This window comes from Acaromyces ingoldii (genome assembly GCF_003144295.1).
Source record: "Acaromyces ingoldii strain MCA 4198 unplaced genomic scaffold FA10scaffold_1, whole genome shotgun sequence".
NCBI lineage: Eukaryota > Fungi > Basidiomycota > Exobasidiomycetes > Exobasidiales > Cryptobasidiaceae > Acaromyces > Acaromyces ingoldii.
Window position 1 is genome coordinate 537,260 of NW_020290247.1, and position 22,129 is coordinate 559,388.

At 56.7% G+C, this 22,129-nt stretch overlaps 11 protein-coding genes across 11 annotated transcripts; 6 read left to right on the forward strand and 5 right to left on the reverse strand.

The window, feature by feature from the left end:
• The first annotated feature begins 212 nt into the window (after nucleotides 1-212).
• On the forward strand, nucleotides 213-2,893 carry FA10DRAFT_263562 (hypothetical protein). The gene is made up of 4 exons (XM_025520269.1): nucleotides 213-901; nucleotides 962-1,298; nucleotides 1,369-2,363; nucleotides 2,426-2,893. Exons 1-4 carry the CDS (start codon nucleotides 494-496, stop codon nucleotides 2,762-2,764), a joined length of 2,079 nt encoding a protein of 692 aa, XP_025380006.1. The 5' UTR covers nucleotides 213-493; the 3' UTR covers nucleotides 2,765-2,893.
• A 35-nt stretch (nucleotides 2,894-2,928) lies between these two features.
• On the forward strand, nucleotides 2,929-3,907 carry FA10DRAFT_263563 (hypothetical protein). The gene is made up of 2 exons (XM_025520270.1): nucleotides 2,929-3,423; nucleotides 3,503-3,907. Exons 1-2 carry the CDS (start codon nucleotides 2,970-2,972, stop codon nucleotides 3,778-3,780), a joined length of 732 nt encoding a protein of 243 aa, XP_025380007.1. The 5' UTR covers nucleotides 2,929-2,969; the 3' UTR covers nucleotides 3,781-3,907.
• Nucleotides 3,908-3,952: 45 nt separating this feature from the next.
• Nucleotides 3,953-6,098, reverse strand: FA10DRAFT_257232 (hypothetical protein; the record flags this gene model as incomplete). Its single annotated transcript, XM_025519844.1, has 5 exons — nucleotides 3,953-4,401; nucleotides 4,461-4,650; nucleotides 4,713-5,480; nucleotides 5,534-5,842; nucleotides 5,910-6,098. The coding sequence occupies 5 exons, from the start codon at nucleotides 6,096-6,098 to the stop codon at nucleotides 3,953-3,955; spliced, it is 1,905 nt and encodes a 634-aa protein (XP_025380008.1).
• A 309-nt stretch (nucleotides 6,099-6,407) lies between these two features.
• Nucleotides 6,408-8,233, forward strand: FA10DRAFT_246766 (alpha-ketoacid dehydrogenase kinase). The gene is made up of 4 exons (XM_025519423.1): nucleotides 6,408-7,059; nucleotides 7,127-7,437; nucleotides 7,507-7,980; nucleotides 8,039-8,233. The coding sequence occupies exons 1-4, from the start codon at nucleotides 6,513-6,515 to the stop codon at nucleotides 8,087-8,089; spliced, it is 1,383 nt and encodes a 460-aa protein (XP_025380009.1). The 5' UTR covers nucleotides 6,408-6,512; the 3' UTR covers nucleotides 8,090-8,233.
• Nucleotides 8,155-11,383, reverse strand: FA10DRAFT_236001 (MCM-domain-containing protein). The gene is made up of 3 exons (XM_025519056.1): nucleotides 10,988-11,383; nucleotides 9,708-10,916; nucleotides 8,155-9,639 (listed from the first exon to the last, which is right to left on the reverse strand). The coding sequence occupies exons 1-3, from the start codon at nucleotides 11,323-11,325 to the stop codon at nucleotides 8,301-8,303; spliced, it is 2,886 nt and encodes a 961-aa protein (XP_025380010.1). The 5' UTR covers nucleotides 11,326-11,383; the 3' UTR covers nucleotides 8,155-8,300.
• Nucleotides 11,384-11,507: 124 nt separating this feature from the next.
• On the forward strand, nucleotides 11,508-13,257 carry FA10DRAFT_263568 (hypothetical protein). Its single transcript, XM_025520271.1, has 5 exons — nucleotides 11,508-12,561; nucleotides 12,620-12,685; nucleotides 12,757-12,914; nucleotides 12,976-13,065; nucleotides 13,130-13,257. The coding sequence occupies exons 1-5, from the start codon at nucleotides 11,605-11,607 to the stop codon at nucleotides 13,161-13,163; spliced, it is 1,305 nt and encodes a 434-aa protein (XP_025380011.1). The 5' UTR covers nucleotides 11,508-11,604; the 3' UTR covers nucleotides 13,164-13,257.
• Nucleotides 13,180-15,879, reverse strand: FA10DRAFT_263571 (hypothetical protein). The gene has a single exon (XM_025520272.1). It carries the CDS (start codon nucleotides 15,834-15,836, stop codon nucleotides 13,248-13,250), a length of 2,589 nt encoding a protein of 862 aa, XP_025380012.1. The 5' UTR covers nucleotides 15,837-15,879; the 3' UTR covers nucleotides 13,180-13,247.
• A 64-nt stretch (nucleotides 15,880-15,943) lies between these two features.
• On the forward strand, nucleotides 15,944-17,232 carry FA10DRAFT_246775 (hypothetical protein; the record flags this gene model as incomplete). Its single annotated transcript, XM_025519424.1, has 2 exons — nucleotides 15,944-16,138; nucleotides 16,213-17,232. The coding sequence occupies exons 1-2, from the start codon at nucleotides 16,040-16,042 to the stop codon at nucleotides 17,230-17,232; spliced, it is 1,119 nt and encodes a 372-aa protein (XP_025380013.1). The 5' UTR covers nucleotides 15,944-16,039.
• A 186-nt stretch (nucleotides 17,233-17,418) lies between these two features.
• Nucleotides 17,419-17,943, reverse strand: FA10DRAFT_257238 (hypothetical protein; the record flags this gene model as incomplete). Its single annotated transcript, XM_025519845.1, has 1 exon — nucleotides 17,419-17,943. The coding sequence occupies one exon, from the start codon at nucleotides 17,941-17,943 to the stop codon at nucleotides 17,419-17,421; it is 525 nt and encodes a 174-aa protein (XP_025380014.1).
• Nucleotides 17,944-18,559: 616 nt separating this feature from the next.
• On the forward strand, nucleotides 18,560-19,914 carry FA10DRAFT_257239 (hypothetical protein; the record flags this gene model as incomplete). The annotated part of the gene is made up of 5 exons (XM_025519846.1): nucleotides 18,560-19,096; nucleotides 19,226-19,385; nucleotides 19,441-19,617; nucleotides 19,738-19,801; nucleotides 19,866-19,914. The coding sequence occupies 5 exons, from the start codon at nucleotides 18,560-18,562 to the stop codon at nucleotides 19,912-19,914; spliced, it is 987 nt and encodes a 328-aa protein (XP_025380015.1).
• A 234-nt stretch (nucleotides 19,915-20,148) lies between these two features.
• FA10DRAFT_276819 (hypothetical protein) lies at nucleotides 20,149-21,211 on the reverse strand. The gene is made up of 4 exons (XM_025523339.1): nucleotides 20,839-21,211; nucleotides 20,606-20,779; nucleotides 20,474-20,543; nucleotides 20,149-20,408 (listed from the first exon to the last, which is right to left on the reverse strand). Exons 1-4 carry the CDS (start codon nucleotides 21,176-21,178, stop codon nucleotides 20,333-20,335), a joined length of 660 nt encoding a protein of 219 aa, XP_025380016.1. The 5' UTR covers nucleotides 21,179-21,211; the 3' UTR covers nucleotides 20,149-20,332.
• Between the last annotated feature and the right edge of the window lie 918 nt (nucleotides 21,212-22,129).

Sequence of the window (22,129 nt, forward strand, 5' to 3'; positions counted from 1 at the left end):
AATTAGAGCCACTCAGGAGGGATGACCATCAGAGATGACGGGGCAGGCGAGAGCGATGATCAAGGTTGTGTTACTAAGCAGGAGTGCTCCAGAAGAATGGCAGGAGCAAAAGCCAGAGCGGATCTGGGCGACCAGGGACTCTAGGCTAAGATCTTCGTCTAATTAATCTTCTGTTCCTTCCATGCGCTGGCTCAGCCTTATTTCGCTGTTGGCCCCCCCCCCCCCCCCCCGCACCGAAGCCCGGCTACTAGCCCCTGTCCTGTGGAACGGCCAATCATGGACTTGTCACAGAAGCCCCTTTTCCTCAGCTCAGATTGCCAGCAGTGGCTGGACAGTAATGAAATGAAGCGGGGCCGAGCCGCCTCCTTTGCACTGTACCTCCGCCCCGCAGGCGCGACCATGCGCCGATAAATTTCCAGCGCCCCTGTGCAACGACGACGACACCTACGACAAACACACGAGTAGAGACAGGCTGAGACGACAAAGAGCAGATATGAGCACCTCCAACGCTGTCGAAGGCAAGGGAGATGCCGGCGTCAAACTCGACTCGACGTCGGCAGTTCCGCCGCCCTCCCCGATGGAGTCGAATCACCGCGAGAGGCTGGTGCAGCGCCTCCGTCGCATCTCGCTCCGCAGCAACGCTTCTCGAGGCTCGCCAACGAAAGGCAAAGGGGAAGCGCCTGTAGCAGAAGCCGTCATTGGACATGCACGCAAGGAAGATGACGGCACCGAGCTGGCTAAAGCTGCGCCTCAAGAAGCAAAGGCGCCAGCACCGCCCTCGAAAGATACAGAACCAGAGCAGAAGTCGGCTCAAAAGGGAACCCTAGCGCCCGTGCCACGACCGATGCTTGAATCGGAAGAGCCTGACGAACCGCAGCCCGTGGACTTGGGGGCCCAAATTGTGAGTTTAGGTTGAAAGGAACAATCCGACTGTAGAGAGAGGCTGACGCCGACGACTCAGTTGGTCTTTGGGCCTGACCAAGCCATGGCCGACATACAAGCAAGGGTCGACGAGGTGTACGAGGCACAGGTTGCCAATCAGTTTGGAAGCGATCGCTGGGCTCTCTTCTTCAAGCCCGGTCAGTACACGCTCGATGTCCGCGTGGGCTACTACACAACGGTACATGGCCTCGGTTCGAGCCCCGAGGACGTAGTCATCACGGGCGCAGTCCGGGTCAAGGCCGACTGGATGGAGAACAACAACGCCACCGTCAATTTTTGGCGCGGTGTCGAAAATCTCACAGTGATTCCGACCATCGAAGAAGACGAATCCATTCTCGTTTGGGCAGTCTCCCAAGGTATGTTCTATCGATGCTGTCGGGAGCGGCCGCCCAACAACAAGCTGATTAGGGGGTAAACATGATTTAGCCACCTTCTTCCGTCGTGTCCATGTCAAGGGCCCAGTCGTCCTTTCCGATCACGGCGGCTGGTCTTCAGGCGGCTTCATTGCCGATTCCCAGATCGACGGGCAGATCGACAATGGCACTCAGCAACAGTTCATCACCCGCAACGTTTCGATGGGCTCCTGGACAGGAGGGTCGTATGCCCAGGTCTTTGTTGGCGACCTAGGTGCTCCCAATGAGGACTGGCCAAAGGTGCCATTCTCTACCATCAAAAAGACGCCCGTCGTGCGAGAGAAGCCCTACCTTGTCTATGATTCCACGGCAGACGCCTACCTCGTCGCCAAGCCAGCTACGAAACCCTGCAGCGTTGGTCCCAGCTGGACTGGTGAAGGCTCTGTCAAGGACGCCACAGTGGCTCTCTCTTCATTTTACGTGGCCGACCCGACAAAGGACAACGCCGATACTTTGAATGCTGCCCTGGTCAAGGAGATGTCGGTCCTCTTTACGCCCGGCGTCTATCTGCTCGGATCTGCGCTTGCTGTTACGGCTCCTGGCACGGTCCTCCTCGGCCTGGGTCTTGCAACGCTTAAGCCTGTTAACGGGACCGCGGCTCTTACCATCGCAGATGTGGAAAATGTTCATGTCGCCGGTCTGCTCCTGGACGCGGGCGCCAACTTCTCCTCGAGCCTGTGCACGGTCGGTGACGCTGGTTCTGGCTCCCTGAACTGGACTCCCAATGACAAGCCAGTCGTTCTCAGCGACGTCTTCTGTCGCGTTGGCGGCGCGGGGCTGGGGCGCTGCGACAACTGCATCACAATCAATCGTCGGGACACCATTGGGGACAATCTTTGGTTGTGGAGGGCCGACCACGGCGACGGAGTCGGTTGGTACCTCAACCCTTGCAACACCGGACTCGTCGTCAATGCCGACTATGTGACAATCTACGGCCTCTTCAACGAGCACCACAAAGAGTATCAGACTATTTGGAATGGCAATCATGGTCAGGTATTTTTCTACCAGGTGAGCCTTCTCCTCTTTCTTTTCCCCGCTCGACCGTCGGTGTGCTGACAGGAGCCACACAGTCTGAGCTGCCGTACGACCCGCCAAACAACAATGTCTGGTCTCACTCGCGTGTGGCTGGATGGGCCTCCTACAAGGTCTCCAATGCGGTCACGTCTCACTACGCCACGGGCCTGGGCATCTACTGCGTCTTTACCAACCCCAATGTGTACGGATTCTCTGCTATTGAGCAGCCGACCTCGCACGCTTCTTATGAGCCCAAGGCCGTGCTCGTCAGACATGCGACCACGGTCCGCTTCGGAGGGGCCACCAACTCTGGCATTGACCACGTCATTAATGACCTTGGTGCCACGATCAACGATACTAACAAGGAGGCGCAGCTCGAGAGCGCTTATGAATGAACTGTCAGCGACTTGTTCGCAGTAGAATGATGGACAGTCTTCTTTCTTATGAGTAACGAATGACGATGACTATATTCAATGACGATAGTGCGAGACCGGGACTCGGATAAATTAAGACGATGATACACTCAGAAACTTCTGCGTCAAGTGGAGTGAAGTGGGCTCGAAGACGACGATGACTCGCAAACGAAATCAGCGCAACAACATGGTGTTCGACGACTCTGACGATGACTCTTCGCAGCAGCAACAGCAGCCAGGGAACGGTACATCTTCGGTTGACCAAGGCGTCTCCGCGCGCTTGGCTGCGCTTGGGGACCCTCTGCCGAGGCTCGTCGCGTTCGACCTAGACTACACACTCTGGCCGCTCTGGGTCGACACGCACGTCTCTGGGCCGCTCAAGCGCCGCGGCGAAAACATCAACAAGGTCCACGACGTCCATGGGCAGCCTCTCTCCTTTTTTCCCCACGTCCCCGCCATCCTGCTGCACCTGCGCAAGAAGGGCGTCGTCGTTGCGGCGGCAAGTCGGACGAGCGCGCCAACAGTGGCGCGCCAGGCCCTCAATGGGCTCGTCCTATTCGATGACGAAGAGCCTGCAGCGGCTGTGCCGACACCGCGGCGGAGTCAGACGACGACGCAGCGCAAGACTGTCAAAGCCATGTGTGAGTTTGTCCTTCTCCCTCCCTCTTCCCTCCCCGTCTTTCTGGACCCGTCATTTTGGCTGACCCCCTCGCATATCAGCGCTGTTCAATCATCTCGAAATCTACCCTGGGTCAAAGTTGACACACTTCCAATCGATCAAGGCGAATACAGGGGTGCCCTATGATGAGATGGTCTTCTTCGACGATGAGTCTCGGAATGCAGAGGTGGGCAACCGGTTAGGTGTTCATTTCCACCTCGTCGGGCACGAAGGCCTCGACGTCAATGCATTCGAGACTGCTGTGAGGCAGTGGAGAGCAAAGAGAAAGGCGAGGGAGCCAGGACAGAACAGCAACCCGGCCGACGAGCTTCTGCGGTGATCTTCCAATTCGACAATCTATTCATTAATGGGAGGCCCTTCCCTATGTAATGCAGCTATTTGTGTACAATTGTGTTGGTTGGTGGTAATAGAAGACCACTTCGAAAGGTCGGGTGGTCAAATGACACGAATTAGACAAGGTAAAAGGGGGATGAGGGGTGGTCTCGGTTGAGCTACTCGCTCTTCTTCTGCTTCTTCTGCTTCTTTTCCTTCTTGCTGGCCATCCTCTCTTCCACCGAGATGATGCCACCGCTATCCCATTCCTCGCGGAGCCACGCCTTGCACTCCTCCTTGAGCTCGGCCGCATTCTTTCTTCCATCCAGAAGATCGTCGAGATGGTCAAATTGCCATGCTTCCACCATGGTCAGGATCCTCTGCATGAGGGGACCCGGTGCGTAGCCAAGAGCTTTCGACACCTCGTTGCCGTCGAGCAGCGCCTTGTCCTGCAGATGCGGGATCAGCGGGGCAACTGGACTGTAAAGATCGCTTAGAATGTGGTCCAGCGCGGTCGTCTCCTGCTGATCGCAGATGTCGAGGACAAGATTCCAGAGAATGAAAGCCTCTGGCGACAGCTCACACTCCTTCTTTGTGAAGGTCATGGTTGGCAGTCGGAAGATGAGAGCTGCGAGCATAATTCGTTAGCCTAAGTGTGCTACCTTGACTTTCGACTCGGTGACGTACCAAGGGTGGCCCGCGGGCTGACATTCTGGCCGGCAAGATTGGGTACGAGATGTCCACGGTAGGCTTGAGCCTGACCATTGGCCACAGCTTTATCACAGCCTGCATCGAAACATGCTTTGGAAGGTCGCGAAAGCAGCTCAACAGACTTGAACAGTTTGGCAACTGGGTCTCTCGTATTGAACCCTCCGAGCTGCGCGATAACAGAGCTTCCATCAGTCTTTATCAAGGATGGAAGTGGGAGCAGATACTCACCTTGAGACCGATGGCAACTACATTTTCTGCGGCCGTGAACCACTTGCCTTTCTTTTCTTCCCACTCCCATTCTTGAAGCGGTCGAAGAGCGGCAGAGAGGAAGAGGTTTCGACGCTGGTACTCGTCGAGCAAAGGCTGCAGTAGCTTCGAAGGAATGCGCTCAAGATCCTTGGTCGAGATGCCGCCAGAGTATCTTTGAGCCCGCGAGAGTTGCGCATCAGCTTCACCATTGCGGCGTCTGGCCTCAACCCATAATTGGTCGAGAATAGTGGCAGGCTCCAGGGCGGTGCTGACGTTGCCAAAGGCCGTAGTTGACAACGATATGGGTCGAATTTCGCCGGAGTTGGGAGCAGGCTCGAAAATGATGGGAAAGAGGTCGAGGTTTTTGATGAGATCTAGTGCCAAGAGTGGGTCGGGTCCTCGAAGCATCTTGTCAACCTCGTTGCCGAATCGCTCTCGGGAAACCTTTTCCATCAGCGCCTTTCGAATCTCATCAGAGTCACCGTCCTTGTTTGCGTTGAGGCAGGCGACAATATCGTAGTTGACGGCATACTGGAACCGACTGGCGAAACGTACGCAGCGGAGCACACGCAACGGATCATCGAGAAAGGTTCGACGGGGCGATAACGGCGTTCTGATGATCTTTTCGCGGAGATCGACGAGACCCATTCCCGTGCAATCCTCGACTTGACGAGTGTGCACATTGAAAAAGAGCGAGTTGATTGTGATGTCTCGACGTTGGGCGTCTTCCAACGGCGTTCCAAACGTCTGTACATCCGAATGAGCATCGTGCAAGGGTCCACAAGGTCTGTACTACATACCATCTTCGGGATCCTGCTGTTGCCTTCATACACCTCCTTTCTGAGATTTACAAAGTCGAGCTGGAGGCCCGCCACCTTGGCCGTGGCTGTCTCGAGGTTCTTGCTCTGCTCTGGGTTCGCCGCAATCTTGGAAATGTGGCCGACGAGAGAAGTCGAGGTGCCGCCATAGAGTGGGGAGCTAGGGTCGGTGGCAAGCTGAGTCGATCGAAAGGCCTCGGAGAGGAGATATGAGCGCAAAAGGAGGGCAAAAATGTGACCGGTCAATGTACTGAGCGAAACATCGAGGTCGTGCGAGGCGTGCCCCAGGAGCTGCCGTGGCAGACAGAGATGCATTCAGCGAAAGTTTCTGTGGGTGCAACATGATATTGAGACCCACCTTGTCGCGTACCCAGCCTCCTGCGATCCTCGCATCGCACGTCCAATTCTCATGGTAATCTATGACAACACCGCACGACTCGACCGGGTCTGGCTGAGGCTTGTTCTCGGTGATCCACTGGCAGGCTTGATCGAGGAGCGTGCACAAGGCATCCTCAATGGGGTCCAGTGTCAGCACTGGCACATCCATTTCGTATGGGGCGTCGGTCGTTGTGGATAAGGGTGCTCCTCGAGATCTGGCGCTGGCACTGACGGTCAGGCGACTCAGCTGGGCTGGGGCACGAGTGGAAAGGCGCGGCCGAACTGACGAGCAAAAGGTCGACGAACGGCCGACAGAGCCTTGTAGCAGGCGCTCAGCAGGGCTTAATCGGGCGAGAGCGGGGCGGAGGGCAACTCTGCGAACGGGGTGCATGTGGCGACCTGCTCAGGACTGCATACTGTTCGCAGCCTGCAGTGCGGTCCCAGGGCAGTCGTAAGAGAAGAAGATCTTTCCTCGCCATGAGCCATTCGTTGGTGGAGGCAAAATCCACGTGAGCGAGCTCAAGAGTTTAAAGTTGCTTCGTACTAGTCCACTCAGTCCAGAAAGACGACGAGGACGACAACGATGATGATCGGTAGGACCGTTGCGAGGAGGGCAGCGCCTTTGGGAGCGACGACAGCTCGAGGACAGAGACATTACTCCTTCTACCCTCCACCAGAGCCGTTCTCGTCCCAGTCAACCAGGGCGAGCGAGCCTCCAACGCCTCCACCACCACCACCACCCTCATCGCTCTCGACTTTTGGCGCATCTCCCCAGCTCCTCTCCAAATTCCTCGCAAGAAATCCAACAGGACTGACGCTCCGGTCTCTTCTCTCTTTGGGTGGTGAGCCAGGCTCGCCACCTCCGACCGAGAAGCTGCTGCGCTCGGCGAGGTTCACGGCGCATGAGTTGCCCATCCGGCTGGCGCGACGCGTGGATCAGTATCGGTCGCTGCCCTTCATCGTCGGATCGAACCCGTACATTGCCAAGATTGCCAGGCTGTATGCGTCTAGCTTCGACAGTCTCGCAAGTCTGGGCGAGATCACGTCAACCGCGGAAAACGAAGAGTTTACAAGAAAGTTGGAAGAGATGGTAGCCCTTCACTCGGAGAATGTCCCCACCCTCTCTAGAGGTGAGCATCGGTCGAGGCCGAAGCATGCACCATTTACCTTGAAGCGACTGACTTATTGAATCGACAGGGTTCATCGAATGCCAGAAGTACATGCCTTCAGCGGCGATCACACACTTCCTTGATGGTGCCATTCACTCGCGAATTGGCATCCGGCTCATCGCCGAGCAGCACCTCGCACTCACCCACGCTCACGCAACTGGTTCTTCAACAAATGCACACTCTGTCGGCATCATTGACACACAAGTCAATGCAGCCGACCTCATCGATGCTTGTGCAGCCTTTGTTGGAGACCTGTGCGAGAGCACACTTGGCATCAAACCGGCCATGGTCCTTGAGGGCGATCGCAGTGCGACGTTCGTTGGCGTCTCCAGCCACCTGGTGAGTCGAAGTTTTTCCTCTCGTCTTATTTGCTCCTATTGCCGTGGTGCTGATACAACTGCTTGTCAGAGCTACTGCATGACGGAGCTGCTCAAGAACAGCTACCGGGCCACCGTCGAAAGACATTTGCGCCTCTATGGCTCCTCGTCTGACCGGCCGCTTCCGCCCATTACCATCTCCCTCGCCCTCTCCCCGACGCATCTTTCGATTCGGATTCGCGACCAGGGCGGAGGAATCCACCCTCGCAATTTGCCCCACATCTTCAACTACACCTTCACCACTGCCGGGTCTTCTGGCGAGGACGGCGAGGCCGGTGGGATGAAGGAGGACGATGATGAGGGAGGACCGTATGCGATGCAACAGGTCGGCGGCGTCGTAGGTCCCGGTGGGCAGGAGGGTTTGGGAGCGTTGAGCTCGGGCGGAGACGTCGGTCTATCGAGCGGCATGGGCACGCTCGCCGGTTTAGGCTACGGCCTTCCTATGAGCAGAATTTACGCAGAGCACGGACGAGGAAGCTTGGACATCGTCAGTCTCTATGGTCATGTGAGTCGACCGTCGTCCGACAACTCCAAATCTGTGTGAGCTGACAAGACGAAACTAGGGCTGTGACACATTCATCAAAGTGCGCGCGAACCCCCTGGATCAACAGTGACTTCTCTTCATACTCTTCTCTTTTTCATGAGTACTGTACACATCATCCCATCACATCTTTGTAAAACATCCAACACTCCTTCTCGGCGTCAAGAGACAGCAAAAGTAGCACGCACGGCATGCCGCAATACGATGAGAGAACAAGACGGAACAATACAATAATAGAGCGAGAGCAAAGACGGGTAAAAGATAAGAAACGACAAGAGAGTGGTCTACTCCAATGAGCTGCCGAGATTGTCGAGGTCGACCTTGGGGTGAACCATGAGAATGGGCTCCTGCGAGGCCGTCAAATCTTCCTCATCGCCATCCGGCTGTGTCTCGTCCTCGTCATTTCTGAGCTCAATAAAGTATTGATCTTTGATGAGCTTGACGACGACCTTGGCCGCCAGTTCCCTCTCCTCCTCGAGCTGTTCCAAAGTCTCGATTTCGCTCTCACGCTGCTCGAGGTACCATTGGATGAGGTCGCGCCTGTTGATACCGGATCCCGTCGCCTTCTCCATCTCATTGACGCGCATCACCAACAGGTTCAGCATCTCAATGTAGCGATCGTGGGTGATCTTCAGCCTCCGTCGTGATGACGGCGCTGCGGAGGTCTCAGCGGCAGCGGCGGCCGTGGTAGGAGCTGATGCTGCAGTCGCTGGGTCCGCAAGGGTCGCAGCTGCGCTCGACATGTCCGCATCCATCGACTCCTCCATCGAGGAAGCCTGCTGCTGCTGTCGTTGTTGCTGCTCCCGCTCTCTGAGCAGCGTGTCGTCATCCTCTTCCTCATCCTCAAAGTTGATGTCGTCCTTCTCGACGTGGATGATCGACTGCCTGAGGAGCGAGAATGCTTCTCTGACAAATGCAGGCGTAATCTCCTGCCTGCAATTCGCTCGCGCAATCGCTTCTGAGAGCCGAATCATGCTCTCCAGCTGCCGAACTGTGATCCTGTATGAGTTCTTGCCGCCTGCGCCCGCATCGTCCTCTCTCAGCTGCCTGTACTTTTCGACGAGCACGTCGCTGGCCTCGGGCGTCAGTTTGGGCTGGAAGGTTCGCGCATAGCGAATGTAGCGCTGGATGGCCTCTGTGCTGAACTCTGGTGCAATGGCACTGTCCTTGAAGCGGTGGACGTTGATAATGTGCTGCGCAATGTTCATGTCGACATTCTCGTTGCATTCGTCGAGAACGACAAAGAAGAGGTCGAACCTCGACATGATGGGCGCCGACATGGCTACGTTAGCTCGCAGCGTCATCTTGCGGTTGTATCGCCCTCCTACTGGGTTGGCCGCCGCCAGGATTGAGGTCCGGGCATTGAGAGTGGCCTGAAGACCGGCTTTGGCAATCGAGATCGTCTGCTGCTCCATGGCCTCGTGGATGGCCACTTGGTCGCTAACGTCCATCTTGTCAAACTCGTCAATGGCGCAGATGCCGTTGTCGGCCAGCATCAGGGCACCAGCCTCGATTGTGAACTCGCCCGTCTCCTCGTCTCGCACCACGGCTGCCGTCAGACCGGCTGCCGAGGAAGCCTTGCCCGATGTGTACACAGCTCGTGGCAGAAAGCCGCAGACATATCTAGCAGAAGGATGTTATTAGCTTCTTGATTTTCAACCTGACGCTTCTTAGCACAACAGGTCACTCACTTGAGGAACTGCGATTTGCTGGTACTGGGATCGCCAACAATGCAAATGTTGATGTCGCCACGGAGGTGGATGCCCTCGCGCGTCTGCTTGTGCACGCCACCCATGAGCTGGAGCAGGATGCCCTTTTTGACAATGTCGTGGCCATACACAGTGGGCGCAATGCTGTGGACGAGGCGCGAATAGATGTCATCGGTAGAAACCATGGCTTCGAGCTCATCGCGCTCCTCCTCCGTCAGAGCATTCATGAGCGTCTCGGGGTCTTCGGCCTCGCCTTCATCGCGCACGTTGCCGCCCTTGCGGTCCTCGCCGCTCTGCACCATGCAGGCCAAAAAGGCCGTCTTGTAGGTCAGGTCGCGAACGCCGAGCGAAGCAAGACCCGTGACACCCTGTTGGCTGATGCCTTCGGGAGCGCGGCCGCCCGCAGCGTCTCGCTGGATCTGAGCGTTGACACCCGGAACGCCAAGCTGCGACACATCGGGCACCACGATAAAGGTGCCGGTGAAGACGCACTTGTCGCCAGCCTTGGCCCTCTCAACGATCTCGGAGCGGAGAATGACGTCGAGGCTGCGAGGCATGCTGCCCGTGGGAATCTCGTTGGCATTCTCCTGGATCCTGACCTTTTGCCAGTCAGCAAAGCGACTCTGATCGGTGTTGAGCTGCCAGTTCTTCGTGTTCTGGCACGTCGGATTGTGGCACATGGTCGGGACCGTGTACTTGAACTGCTGCTCGACGTCGCGCACCACGTTGCCGCACTCCTGGCACTTGAAGGCGCCGTAGATGAGCTCGGGCCTGACCTCGGACGTGCGCGTGACTGTACCGCTGATCGACGTCAGACGACCGATGCTGTCGGTGCGCAAGTCGCGGATGCCGGAAACGAGCGCGAGATTGTAGAAAGAGACGCCAAAGTCGCGAGGCTTGAGACCCGAGGAGGCCGTCGAGGCGGCGTGTGCGTTGATGTAGAGATACTCGGGGCTGACTTCGGCAACGAGGTCGGCGACGGCACGTCGGAGGTAAGGCAGAAAGCGGTAGTACTGCTGACTGACGGCCTCGGCGAGCAGCGACTGATACCGGAGCAGATGGGTAAAGTCGACGAAGAGCGTAGTCCGCTGGAACTCGGAGAGGGCGCTAATCTGGGCTACGTAAGGGCGCTCAGTCGAGTACCCGTCGCCATCTGGGTCTGGTGAGCCGGAGAGGGGCTCTTCGACATAGCTGCATCAGGAATCAAGGGTAAGTACCTTGAAAGAGGAGGTAGAGGACACAAGAGCGCAGGAGCGACTCACTTTGTGAGGAATTGGACGAAATGCTCGCGCACACGCTCGCCCGTCTCGTCAACGACAGGGGCAATCTCCTCGATGTTGATTGGCTTCCGTGGTCTGGCGTTCCTCGAAGCTGGTGCTCCGTCATCTGCATCCCTATCGGTGGTTTGTCCACCATCGGGTCCCCCCGTGTGGCCTTGACCGTTGTTGGTGTTGTAATTATTCGTGGGCATGCTGCCATCACTGGGGATCGAGGCGTCGAAGGCCAGCGGATCAAGGCGGGCACCCGACGTACGGCCTGCAGGCGAGCTCCTGGTCAGTGGCGATGACGGCAGCGCCGACGAAGATGAGAGCATCTCCATATTGTGCTGCTACTGCTGCTGTGCTGCTGTGGTTTGGTGGGTGTGTCTGAAGGGAAGTCCTCGCGAAAGTCTGGCACGAAAGAACGCGTCTGGGGGTCTGTTTAATTTACGCGTCGCGACGCCACGTGAGGTCACATTCGTGTTGGTGTTTTCGCGCGTTCGCGCCCTCTTGACTAAGAAAGGCGCATGAAGCAGTAGCAGCAGCAGCAGTAGGTAGGTGTGATGGCAGAAGCACCAGCCGCTGGCGCGCCTTCAACGTCTGCGGCAAGGACGCCAACGATGGCACGTCAAGGGATTCAGAGTGCAAGGCAAGAAGTTGCGGTGATTCTGCAGCAAGCGCAGCTCGACATCGACACAGCCTTTTTGCAGGCTCAGCTACTGGTCCCTGCTGAGCTTCCTCCCAAGACTCCAGCCGCAGTAGAGGGACCGCGCCGGCTTGTGGTCAGCGATGGCCGCAATTTGACGTTTGAAGAGACTGTTGAGTCACACGATCAGCTGGACCAAGCTCTGAGACAGCTCGACAAGGAGCACCGAGACCTTCAGGCGAAGTACAAGGCCGAAAAAGACGACTGGAACAAGTTTAGAGCCTGGTGGCATTCCGTCGTGGCCAAAAAGAGAGCGTCTCAAGGTGGCACAGAGACGGGCGAGAGGCAGCAGGCGGAAGGCGGGCCCAGCGAAGGACCTGTTCTTACAAAAGCAAAGAAGAGAAAGCTCTCGCAAGAGGAGCAAGATCTTTTTAACCGCTTGGATATGGAGTGCGATGTGACCCAGACATCGACAAAGGCGCAGAGCCCAGTCGCTGTTCGTCGCGCCTCAGACATCAAAAGGGATAGTAAAGAGAAGGAGAAAGAAGAAAAGGTGGACGATAAGGCGTCCTTAAGTGCCTCTCGAAGTAGCGATGAGGAACAAGATCGCAACAATCCAAACGAACTCCACGGCCAAGCCCTAAAGGAGACTGCACGGTCGAACTCGCAGGACCAGAAGTCGTCAGCTTCAGACGAGAGGGAGACTACAGCAGTGGTGCGCCAGCTCAGCTCAGCGCAGCACGGGTACTACAAAGTGGACCGACTTCGGCGGATGGAAGAGCTCAAGAAAGATCCACTGAAGTACAAGGGCCGTGGAAGATACTCCAACGGCACCAAAGAGCACGGGGAGGAGGGGAATCACACAAGGTCTATCAACGACGAGTACGAGATTGATCCGGAGAAGAATGGCGGTGTCGACTTTCCGCACAAGGTGAGGCACGCTTGTCTTTTCTCGAGGAGGCAGCTTCGCTAACCACCGAAGACGCCAGGCGGTGGTACGTGACAAGGCGCAGCGCAAGGGGATGCACGCCTTCGACTGCGAATGCTGTCGCGATGTGGGTACTTCTTGACATGCTGCCGGAGGGTCAAAGGGCGTTGAGCTGACCTGCATACATTCTCACAAAAGTACTATGAAGCAGTCGGCCCACCACCCGAGACGACGGCTCTCGGGGACCCGGTCCACGAGACGAGCGAGCAGCGCGAGGCACGGATGCAGGAGCACCGCCAGCAGCTGAGCAGGCACCGAGCCTACGGACCTCCGGAGCTTACTCCTCCTGGCTACTGGTGAATACAGACGTTGCGCTCCTGCCAGCATACATTCTCACCTCGCCTTTTCTATCGGTAGGGACATTGGGTTCCCCACGACGCAGAAGCAGAAACAGCTGAATCAGCTCGCCGAAGAGGAGCACGAGCGCAAGCGACGGCAGATGGCTACGTGGGTACCCCACTCTTCTCCCCTGCGATTCCGATGCTCTCCGTTTGACCCCGTTCCTCTGCAGAGATCCGCGATACAGGAAGCGACAACAACCCTGAACAACGAACGCATATAGCACCAGTGTACAGTACATTGTATTCTCTCACTTGTTTTTGTAACATCAGGGCGGCACAGAAAGCACTTCAACGCAGCATGTTCATCCGTGCCTCCTCTGCCATGCGCCTCTTCCACATCCTGTAGGCCTCCTCTCCCCACACCTCGACTGGGCTCTTTCCAGCCTTGAGGACCTCTCGCTCGTGCTTGTCGCCCTCTGCTCTAGTGAATAGGGCGACGTTGCTGTACGAGAGCGGCAACGTCGAGTCCCACCGGCACATTTTCCCCATCGTCAGCGTCTCGTGCGGCGGCACGACTGACCTGGCGCGAAAGACTTCCTCAAAGACGTAGCCGACGTCCTCCAGCGTCCATGGGATCCTCCGCGGACCGTGCGCTCGGTCGTTGAGGTCCTTGAGCCCATCGCCGCCATCGGCGACGGGGTAGCGCCGCTCTGCCGTCTCGAGGTCGGTCCAGAGTCGCTCATACGTCTTCTTGCGCTTCTTGAACGGCAACGGCTCCTGCTCTCTTCCTGCAATGTCACAGATGAGGTATGTCGCGGCGGCCAGGCCAAACATGGCAGGCAAGGGACCCAAGACGGGCAGGATGCGGACACGAAAGTCTTCGAGGGCAGCCAGCTCCTCGACGTTGCCCTTTTGAAACTCTTCCTCGTCCAAGGGAAGCAGCCTTGTGTCGCTCTTCTCCGTCGAAAAGACGCACATGATCTGTGGCAGCGGGTCTTGGTCCGCTTCGTGGGCTGCTGATGATGACGACTCGTCACCGTCCTCCTCCATCTCAAAGGCCGGTCCAAGGCGAGACGATGCGGCCTGGCCAGAGATGGACGGGCGTGCGCTTCGGCCCGAGCGTGAAGAGCGAACATCGACAGCCTCCAGCTCCTTCAGACTCGAAGTGCGCGATGCAGTCGACGAGGGCGTCTGAGAAGTCAGTGTCGAAAGCGACGGTCGCTGCAACTTGCCCTTTTCTTTTTCCTCATCAAGAAGAGCTGGCGAGATTGTCTTGCCGTCATCTTCGCCTTCCTCGCCTTGAGCCTCCGAGATTTCAGGGACAGCAAGGCTGACAGCCGGGGAGGGTTCCTCGTCATTGATTAGTCCCGGGAACTTCTCAGTCTCGGGACTCGACATGGGGCTGAAGAATTGCGAGGAGCCCGAGCCCTTGGAGCTGGCAGATGAGGTCCTGCGAGAGCGCTGTGCGCCAGGCCGGCTGTAGCTGCTGTAGCCGGCGCCGCTCTGCCCTTGGAGACTCTTGAGCGCATCATCGACTTGCGACAAGGCCCCTGCAGAGGGCGGCTGCTTCGCATCAATGTCTGCTGCGCCTCGCCCGCTGTGCTCGAGCTTTTTCGAGGTCACCGGAGCCGATGTCTGGGCCGGAGCGCTAACCTCTGAAAGCTTCGCCTCGTCGTTCTTGTTGTCGTCGTCGTCGTCGTCATTGTGCTTAGGCAGCTGCTTCTTTGGCGGGGCTAATGTGCCTTTTGTTTTAATGCTCTTTCTCCCCTTCTTCTCGCGCGATTGCAGGCCCGGAGCCCAGACTCCCCGGGCACGAAGACCCCTTCGGACGCTCCTCGCCAGCGGATCCTCGGCGGTCCCTCCCAGGTCGGCCACCTGGATTGTGCTGGCGTCGGCCTTGGCGCCAGCACCCATGCTGCTGAAGCACTTGATCCGGTTCCGGTAGCAGTACTCGAGCAGGTCAATCTTTGTGTCGATGTTATCTATCGCATCGATGACGTACGTCGGCCTCTGGCCCTGGCCACCGTCCTTTGCCGTCGCAGCACCACCACCACCAACAGCCGGGCCCAGCAGCCGGGCCGCTTCCTGACCCTTGAAGATCTCGACGCGGGCATCCACCTCGGCCCAGGGGGCAATCTCGGCAAACTTTTCCTTGCAGACGACAACCTTTGGGCGGCCGACGTCGGCGAGGTTGGCGCATGCATGGCGATTGAGGCTGCTCAGGCTGACCTGGTCAAAGTCGATGAGGCGCAGCTTGCCCACACCAGACCGCAGGAGCATCAGGGCGGCCCAGCTGCCGACGCCACCAGCACCCACGACAATGACAAAGGCATCGCGCACCTTGACCATCGCTTCTTCGCCGAGGAATGAGTAGTTGCGCGAGAGCTGCTCGCGGATCAGCGACTCGTCGTACGGCGTGGGCGTCGCTGCGCCCGGTGCCAGCGTCGTGGCTCGCGACGAGCCCCTCGAGGAGGGCCGAATGGGGAGGGAGCCCTGCCGTGCCATGGCGGGCGTCGGACGAGGCGAGGAGGAACGGGATGGCGTGCTGGCCTGGCTGGCATTGAGCGCCTGCAGGTAGCGCGGCGTTGGGCCCTCGATTCGGCCCGGCGTCCGCAGCGTGCCGGCATGGTGTGCATCATGAGAGGCTGGATTCAGCGTCGAAGGCCTTTCGGGCTGCTGCTGCTGGTGCTGCTGCCCCTGCTGAGCAGGAGGCTTCGTCTTGCCCGTGAGCGCGTCTGCCTCTTCGTCTGCGATCCTCGCCGCTCTCCGTACCCTTTCTTCCAGCTCGCCTCGTCGTTGTTGTCGATACAGCCTCTGCACGCCCAGTATGCCCAGCGTAGTCACAATCGACGAGGTCACGGCCACGCCCGTGACAAGTGTGAACCACTTGCGCCCAGAAGATCCATCAGACGACGACGCCGTTGCGAGCGCCGACATCGTCTGCGAGGCGTCTGTCTCTGTCGGTCGAGGAGGAAGAAGGCGACCTTCGGGATTTTTTCTTATCCTTTTTCCCTTTCGACATTTTCTCCTCTGCTTATTTTTCCCATTCTTCCTCCACCTTTCGAAGGGTTGGACGTGCGTACTACTACTACTACTGTCCTCATGGCCTTGGTCAGCGACGTCTCGCTCCCTTTGCAGTGATGCGAGGTCCGAAGTTGAGGCGCATCAATGGCGACTCGACCTGGCTGCTTCAGCTTCCCCTAGACGATGCCAAAGGTGCGACTACGACGTTCAACGTGGTGAGCAGAACTTCTAGGCGGCTGCGCTATGCGCATGCACATTTGTTGGGCAACGCAAGCTAAATGTACTACAGCTCCTCGACCCGTGGCTAGACGACTCCTCGCAGGTCGACTTTGCGCCTCGCTTCTCTGAGCAGCGGCGCCTTGTGCCTTCGCTCGCCACGTCCGTCGCCGCGCTCGAGTCCCTTCTCCAGTCTGAGAGCGACGACGATGACGACGACGAGAAAAAAGGCGGACCAGGGCGAGCCTCGAGACACATCGATGCCATCCTCATCTCGCACCCTTTCACCGACCATGCGCATCCCGAGACGCTCCTGGACGAGAGCCTGCCGGCACGAATACCCATATACACTGCGCCGGAAGCAGGACGACGGCTGCGTGGTCTCCTGGCGCACGTTCCATCAAAGTCGCAGCAGCGCAACATCGTGGACATTGAAGTGGCAAAGATGGACGAAAAGTCAGCCCCAGCCTGGGTCCAAGACGCCAGCCTAGGTGCCAATGTCCACTTTGTTTTTGTGCCCGCTCGAGAGTCCATCTTCTCGGCCGGTCATGGCGTAGCATGGCCCTCGCTCCATGGCGCCGTCCTTGTCCTCTACCGACATCCGGGGACAGCCACTCGAGACATCGGATCCTTCCTATACTCGCCACATGGGCTAGCGCCCACGTCGGTCCCACGCTGGCTCACCAGGTTGACGGAGCGCAGCCAGTCAGCTGACGACAGAGCTAAGCATGTGCTCATCCAGTCGTTTGACCGCCAGGAACTCCCTTGGATTCTGGCCGGCACCGTCGCGACCGGTCTGCCTGGCGCGATCGAGGTCGCCGTGAAGGCCTTCAGAGGTGATGCTCAAGGGAGGGCATACAATGCAGACTACATCCTGGCGACGCACGACGAGCACAAGGAGGGTGCAGGCGTCGTCGCACGTCTACTCCGTCGCTATTTTCTCGGCCAGCGCAACGCCGATGGCTCGACGGGCAAGTCGATGCTGGCCGGAGATATCCAGAAGCAGGCACAGGCTCTCATTAATGATGAGCTCCAGGGAGGCAGGCCAGTCACGGCCCTTGTATTGGGGACGGAGGATCGCCTACAGCTTTAGGACAGTGACGATTCATGTGTAATGTTCATTCGTCAAATCTTTGAGGAGAGTGAAGTAACAAGCCAGTGGGAAAGAGATCGGGGAAGACGAGATGGTACGCCGAGATGCGAATTGGGTCTTCGACCTGAAGCAGGGAGCCGAGCCAGATCGCGAGGGACCGCTCTGTTTGAGGTATATATTCGCCTGTCACTTGTGGTCCTTCTTGTGGTCCTTCTTGTGGTCCTTCTTGTGGTCTTTGTGGTCCTTCTTGTCATCTGTCTTGATCTGTGGTCCTTTTCCGTCGCCCTTATCCTCGACCTTGACTGTCTTTCCGTTGATCGACGAAGAGGCCACCACGTGCTGGCCGTTGTTGGCCCACTTTCCATTCTTGTTGCTGGTATGGGTAATTTGTGGTCCCTTTCCATCGCCAACGTCCTCAACGGTGACTGAGTGACCATTCAACAGAATCACATTCTTTGTGTATGAGGACTGCGTTGTGCCACTGCTGCTGCTGAAGGACACCGAGGACGAAGAAAAGGCATACTCGCGCCTAGCGAACCGCTCATGCTCGTTTCGAGTCGACATTTGTCCTGCGCCGTTGTCCCGTCTGCGCATAGGGGCAGACTGGTCGCTCGAAGCGGCAGCTAAGGTAGTCGGGCTGAGCAGGAACACAAAGACGGCCGAGAAGGCGAGTAGCAGGATAGCTTGCATTGTAGTTCGAACGAGTGCCATGTCTGACCTCTGTTGACCGGAAAAAAAAATTGTCTGCTCGTCGAAGAGTAGGTGGGTGGCGTTGTAAGATGGCAAGAAGGAGACGGAGAGGGAGGGGGAGATAAATGAGAGAGCAGGCCGTCATATCGAATCTTTTCGAATGTCAATCGCGAGCTCAGCTGAAGAGGCCGCTCCCTCCGCCCGTCCGCGCGCACGGAGCCCCTGTGTCGCGATCAGAGGGCCATCTTTTATTGCTGACGGGCCCGTCATCTCTAAATTTATCTCTCTCGCGAGCGATAGCTCCAAGACAAAGATAAAGTGGTATTGGTTGAGTTGGCATGATGTTTCGAGTGTCAAGAGTGTTGAGCAGCCCACTCGTCCATTATGTTGTTTAGACGGCATTGTTTTTCCGGTGCATTGCCTTTGCAGCAGGGACGATGGAATGTTTACAACGCAGAGTGGCAAGATTGACACAGTAGCCACCGGAGTCGACTTATCAATGGAGATGGCCGTCGTCGCAAGTCCTTTGTGGGATCGCCGAGTGGTTCCCGTCATGCAGTCTTTCATACAAAAGGCGGCAGTCTCGCCGGCTTGCTATTAGCCATCGCTCTTCCTTTACCAACCACCATTCGCTGCGATGAGACTGTCTTTCTTTCACTTCTCGGCAACTTTCGTCCTTGCGACCTCTACTGCGGTGGCCATCAAGATTCCCTCGCACAAGCATTGGGGTCGGCAAGATCCAGGGAGGCATTGGATGTTTGAGGACAAGGAAAATCTGGCACCGAAGACAATCAACCTAACGCTGCAGAGCAAGTTGCCAGGCTCGCCGATTTGGATTCCCTGCCTCACATGTTTACCAGGCCAGAGTTGTACGGTGGAGCTGGGCACCGCTCTTGTCCGAGGCGACAAGTCGATATCGTCACAGGTCGAGCGGGCCTACCAGCAGCTTAAGCCGTCTCAACGCGAGCGTTGCTTCATTTGTCCGCCTGGAAAGACTTGCATCATCGAGGCGGCGACCCCGGTCCCGCCCAAAAACCCAGTCTGGGTCATCAAAACACCAACGAGCGGCGGCAACAAAGCTAACGACAGCTGCATCGCATGCTTGCATAGTCAATTGTGCAAGGTTACGCCCAGCAGCAAGATTATGACCAATCCGCTGCAAGATTCAATCAAGGTACCGCTCGTCGACAATTGTTTCACTTGTCCAAGGACAACACAAGAGTGCGAGACAGATATGCAAATATTCTGGCGCCCCAACGACTCGATGTCAAATGTTGATTGGGTTCCCACGAAACTTTCTCAGACAGGCCAGGAGGATTCGTGGATGTTCGCAAACAAAACGGGTCATTCTAGTGATCTCCCCTTTCCCAATACAGCAGACCAAGCCGCTGAGGCATGCAAGTCTAGCAAAGAGACGGTCATCGTCGAGGGAAACGGACAACTGCCCATCCTAAGCGGCAACCGTGAGTACTGCTGCTGTAAAACTTGGTATCTCACGTCTCACGATTTCGCAAACAGCTCTGAGATTCATTGTATGCCCAAAGGGAGGCAGTGGTGCACTTTCGACGACAAAGAGATCCGTCGATGTCTACCTCATTCGTCGCCTCACCAGCGCTGAATGGAAACAGCAGCGAGACTTGCAGCAAGTCCCCGAGACTGGCTTTGAGCTCCACGAGGTCTTGAAGCTCTACGAAAGTAGTTCACCTCTCACGCTTTCGAAGATAAGGGGTCAAATGTTATACCGTGAGACTGAGATGATACTTCTTTCCTTCTTTAAAAGCAAATGCTGACTCTCTGTCTCTACATTTTCTCTAGTCGCGCCCAACGAGGCCGTGCCCAGACTGATGTCGGGAATCTATACGCTCCTGTTCAAAGAGAGGTGTGTCCCTATCTCCCTCTTTTCGACCGTGCCCCATTCAACCTAGCCTCTCTGATCATGACAGGGGCGAGGACGACTGGCAGACCTACCAGAAGGACCTCGCGTTTGATTGAGACGACCATGCCTTCTTTCCTGTTTTTCCGGTCCTTCCTCCTTCTCATAGACTTCTCTTCAGCGATCACTCGATTCCGTCCATGTTAGTCTTTCTCGCAATCTAAAGAGCTCAGATAATTCTCGAGCAAGGATGGATGCAGGAGTGCAGCTCCGAATGTGCGGATTCCTAGCAGCACATCTAAGAATTGAAGGCTTATTCGGACCGAGGTACGATATCATGTCTCGTGTTAATCAGCCCTTTAAAAAGGTTTATATTGGGGTCTCATCATCGCTTGGGGGAAGTCAGGGCTCATCACGGGAAAGTAAGGGGAGGGTGGTGAGAGATCGATAGCCATAGGAGGATGACTCAAAGGCGGAAGACAGTATTCGCTTGGGCCGAAGCGGCTGACGACGTCGAAGCTTGAAAAGGGGCAGCTTTCACGCATTGCCATCGACAACAATAACGGGATAGGACTGCCTCTGATAAAGCTTGCCGAGTTGCTGTCCCTTGCCCCTGTTGGCAACGAGACGATATCAGCATCTCGCGGGTGCAAAGCTCTGATCGTGGAATGGACATACGGGATCGTGAAAACCTCTTCGATGATGTAATACCACATACCCAGGGCAAAGGGGACTGTGACGTTGAATTCTATACGCGGAGAATGGTCAGCAAGCTGCGCACTCTTTGAGACATCACCACTGTTCACATACTGTACGAGAAGCTCTTAGACGTGGCGATGTCCTCGGGAAGATTGTTCGGTGTGATGTTGGAGAGGACATCGACCTTTGCGGGGCCATTGCCGGCCTTTATGGGAACGAAGTACGTGTTGAGCTGCAACGACTGAAATGGTTGTATCATGCCCGAGCAGTAGATCAGCCCGTATTCTAAGATCAAACCGGCGTTAGCCACGCAAAGAAGTGCGACGCAACCATCCTACACTCACGATTACCGGCAGTGTAATTGTCGATGTTGTAGTCGGCAGCACCGTAGAGGATGGTGCTCCTGCCATTACAGAATGTGTTCGTGGGGCTATAGCTGTTCGGCTTGATGTCCTTGCAAGAGAGGTCGAGGCCTGGCGTCTGAAAGCCGTGCTGGCTGGCGCGCTTGAAGAAAGTCATCTCGTCTTCGTCGCTCTCGATGCTCATGGAGCGTCCGATTAAGCTTTGGAGGTCATCGTCGCTGAAAGCTGGAGCCATACGCTTCTGGATCACGGGAGTGGCGGAGCTGACAGCCGCAAGTAAGGTAGCGACCGCAAGCGTCAGCGTTGTAGAGGAAAGCTTCATGGTGAATGTGTTTGTGTGAAATTTGATACGTCGAAAAGGGGGATGTTGACGAAGCAGAAGGGCGAAGCGAAAAAAAGACGGTCCGTCTTATAGGAAAGGGACGATCTGCAAAACTGAGCCCGTCATCTATTGTTTCCTGCAACAAGCTGACTTTGCTTCGATTTTGTTCAAATGTGGGTAGCTCGCTGGTAGACGAACGCTAGAACCGCTCCGACTAAGCGAGCGCATGGCGGCGGAGCAGTTCGGGCCTGAAAACACTCTCTGTCCGTCGAACAAGGGTATGCATCCGACGGCCTTGTTGCTCCGTGCTGAGCGCAACGGAGGTCCGTCGCTTGGGAGGTGTGCGTGTGGAAGTGGTGCTGGTCGCACGCCGCGCACGGGCATGGGAGCAGGACGACGCAAAGAATTAGGGCGGAGTCCGAGCTGACTTCTCCAACGTCGTGACCTGAAAAGAGAAGGAGGGTGGAGAATATTCCCTTTCGCGCACAAAGTAACGACCGCTCCTCAGACAAAGGTAGGAGTGAGAGTCCCAGCTCAGACGGGCCTTGGCCTGCTTTGAAGTCATACACCTCCTTGACGTTGTAGCTTGATAGATTGAGAAACTCTTCTAGTGAGCCGGCATCAATTGCCCACCGACACGGGCGAAGCAACGTAGCTCAAAGATCGGAGTATAAGATGTTCAAAGCAAGCTTGTTGCCACTCTCTCCATCTCTCTCTTCTTGACCTCGTGGCCCAACAGCCCGTCACGGGGTAGCCTAATGTCATGACCAATGGTCTCACGACGCCAACCGATGCGAGAGAGTCCTCAGTCAGCCCTCAATAGTATACCCGGCTCGAAGCATTTTGCCGGACCAGGGAGCTTCCATCGGTATGCTACTATATAGTGATTTCTCGTTCGTTCACTGAGGCGAAGCGCATTTTGCACTTCGATACATTCGAGCCTCAAGGAAA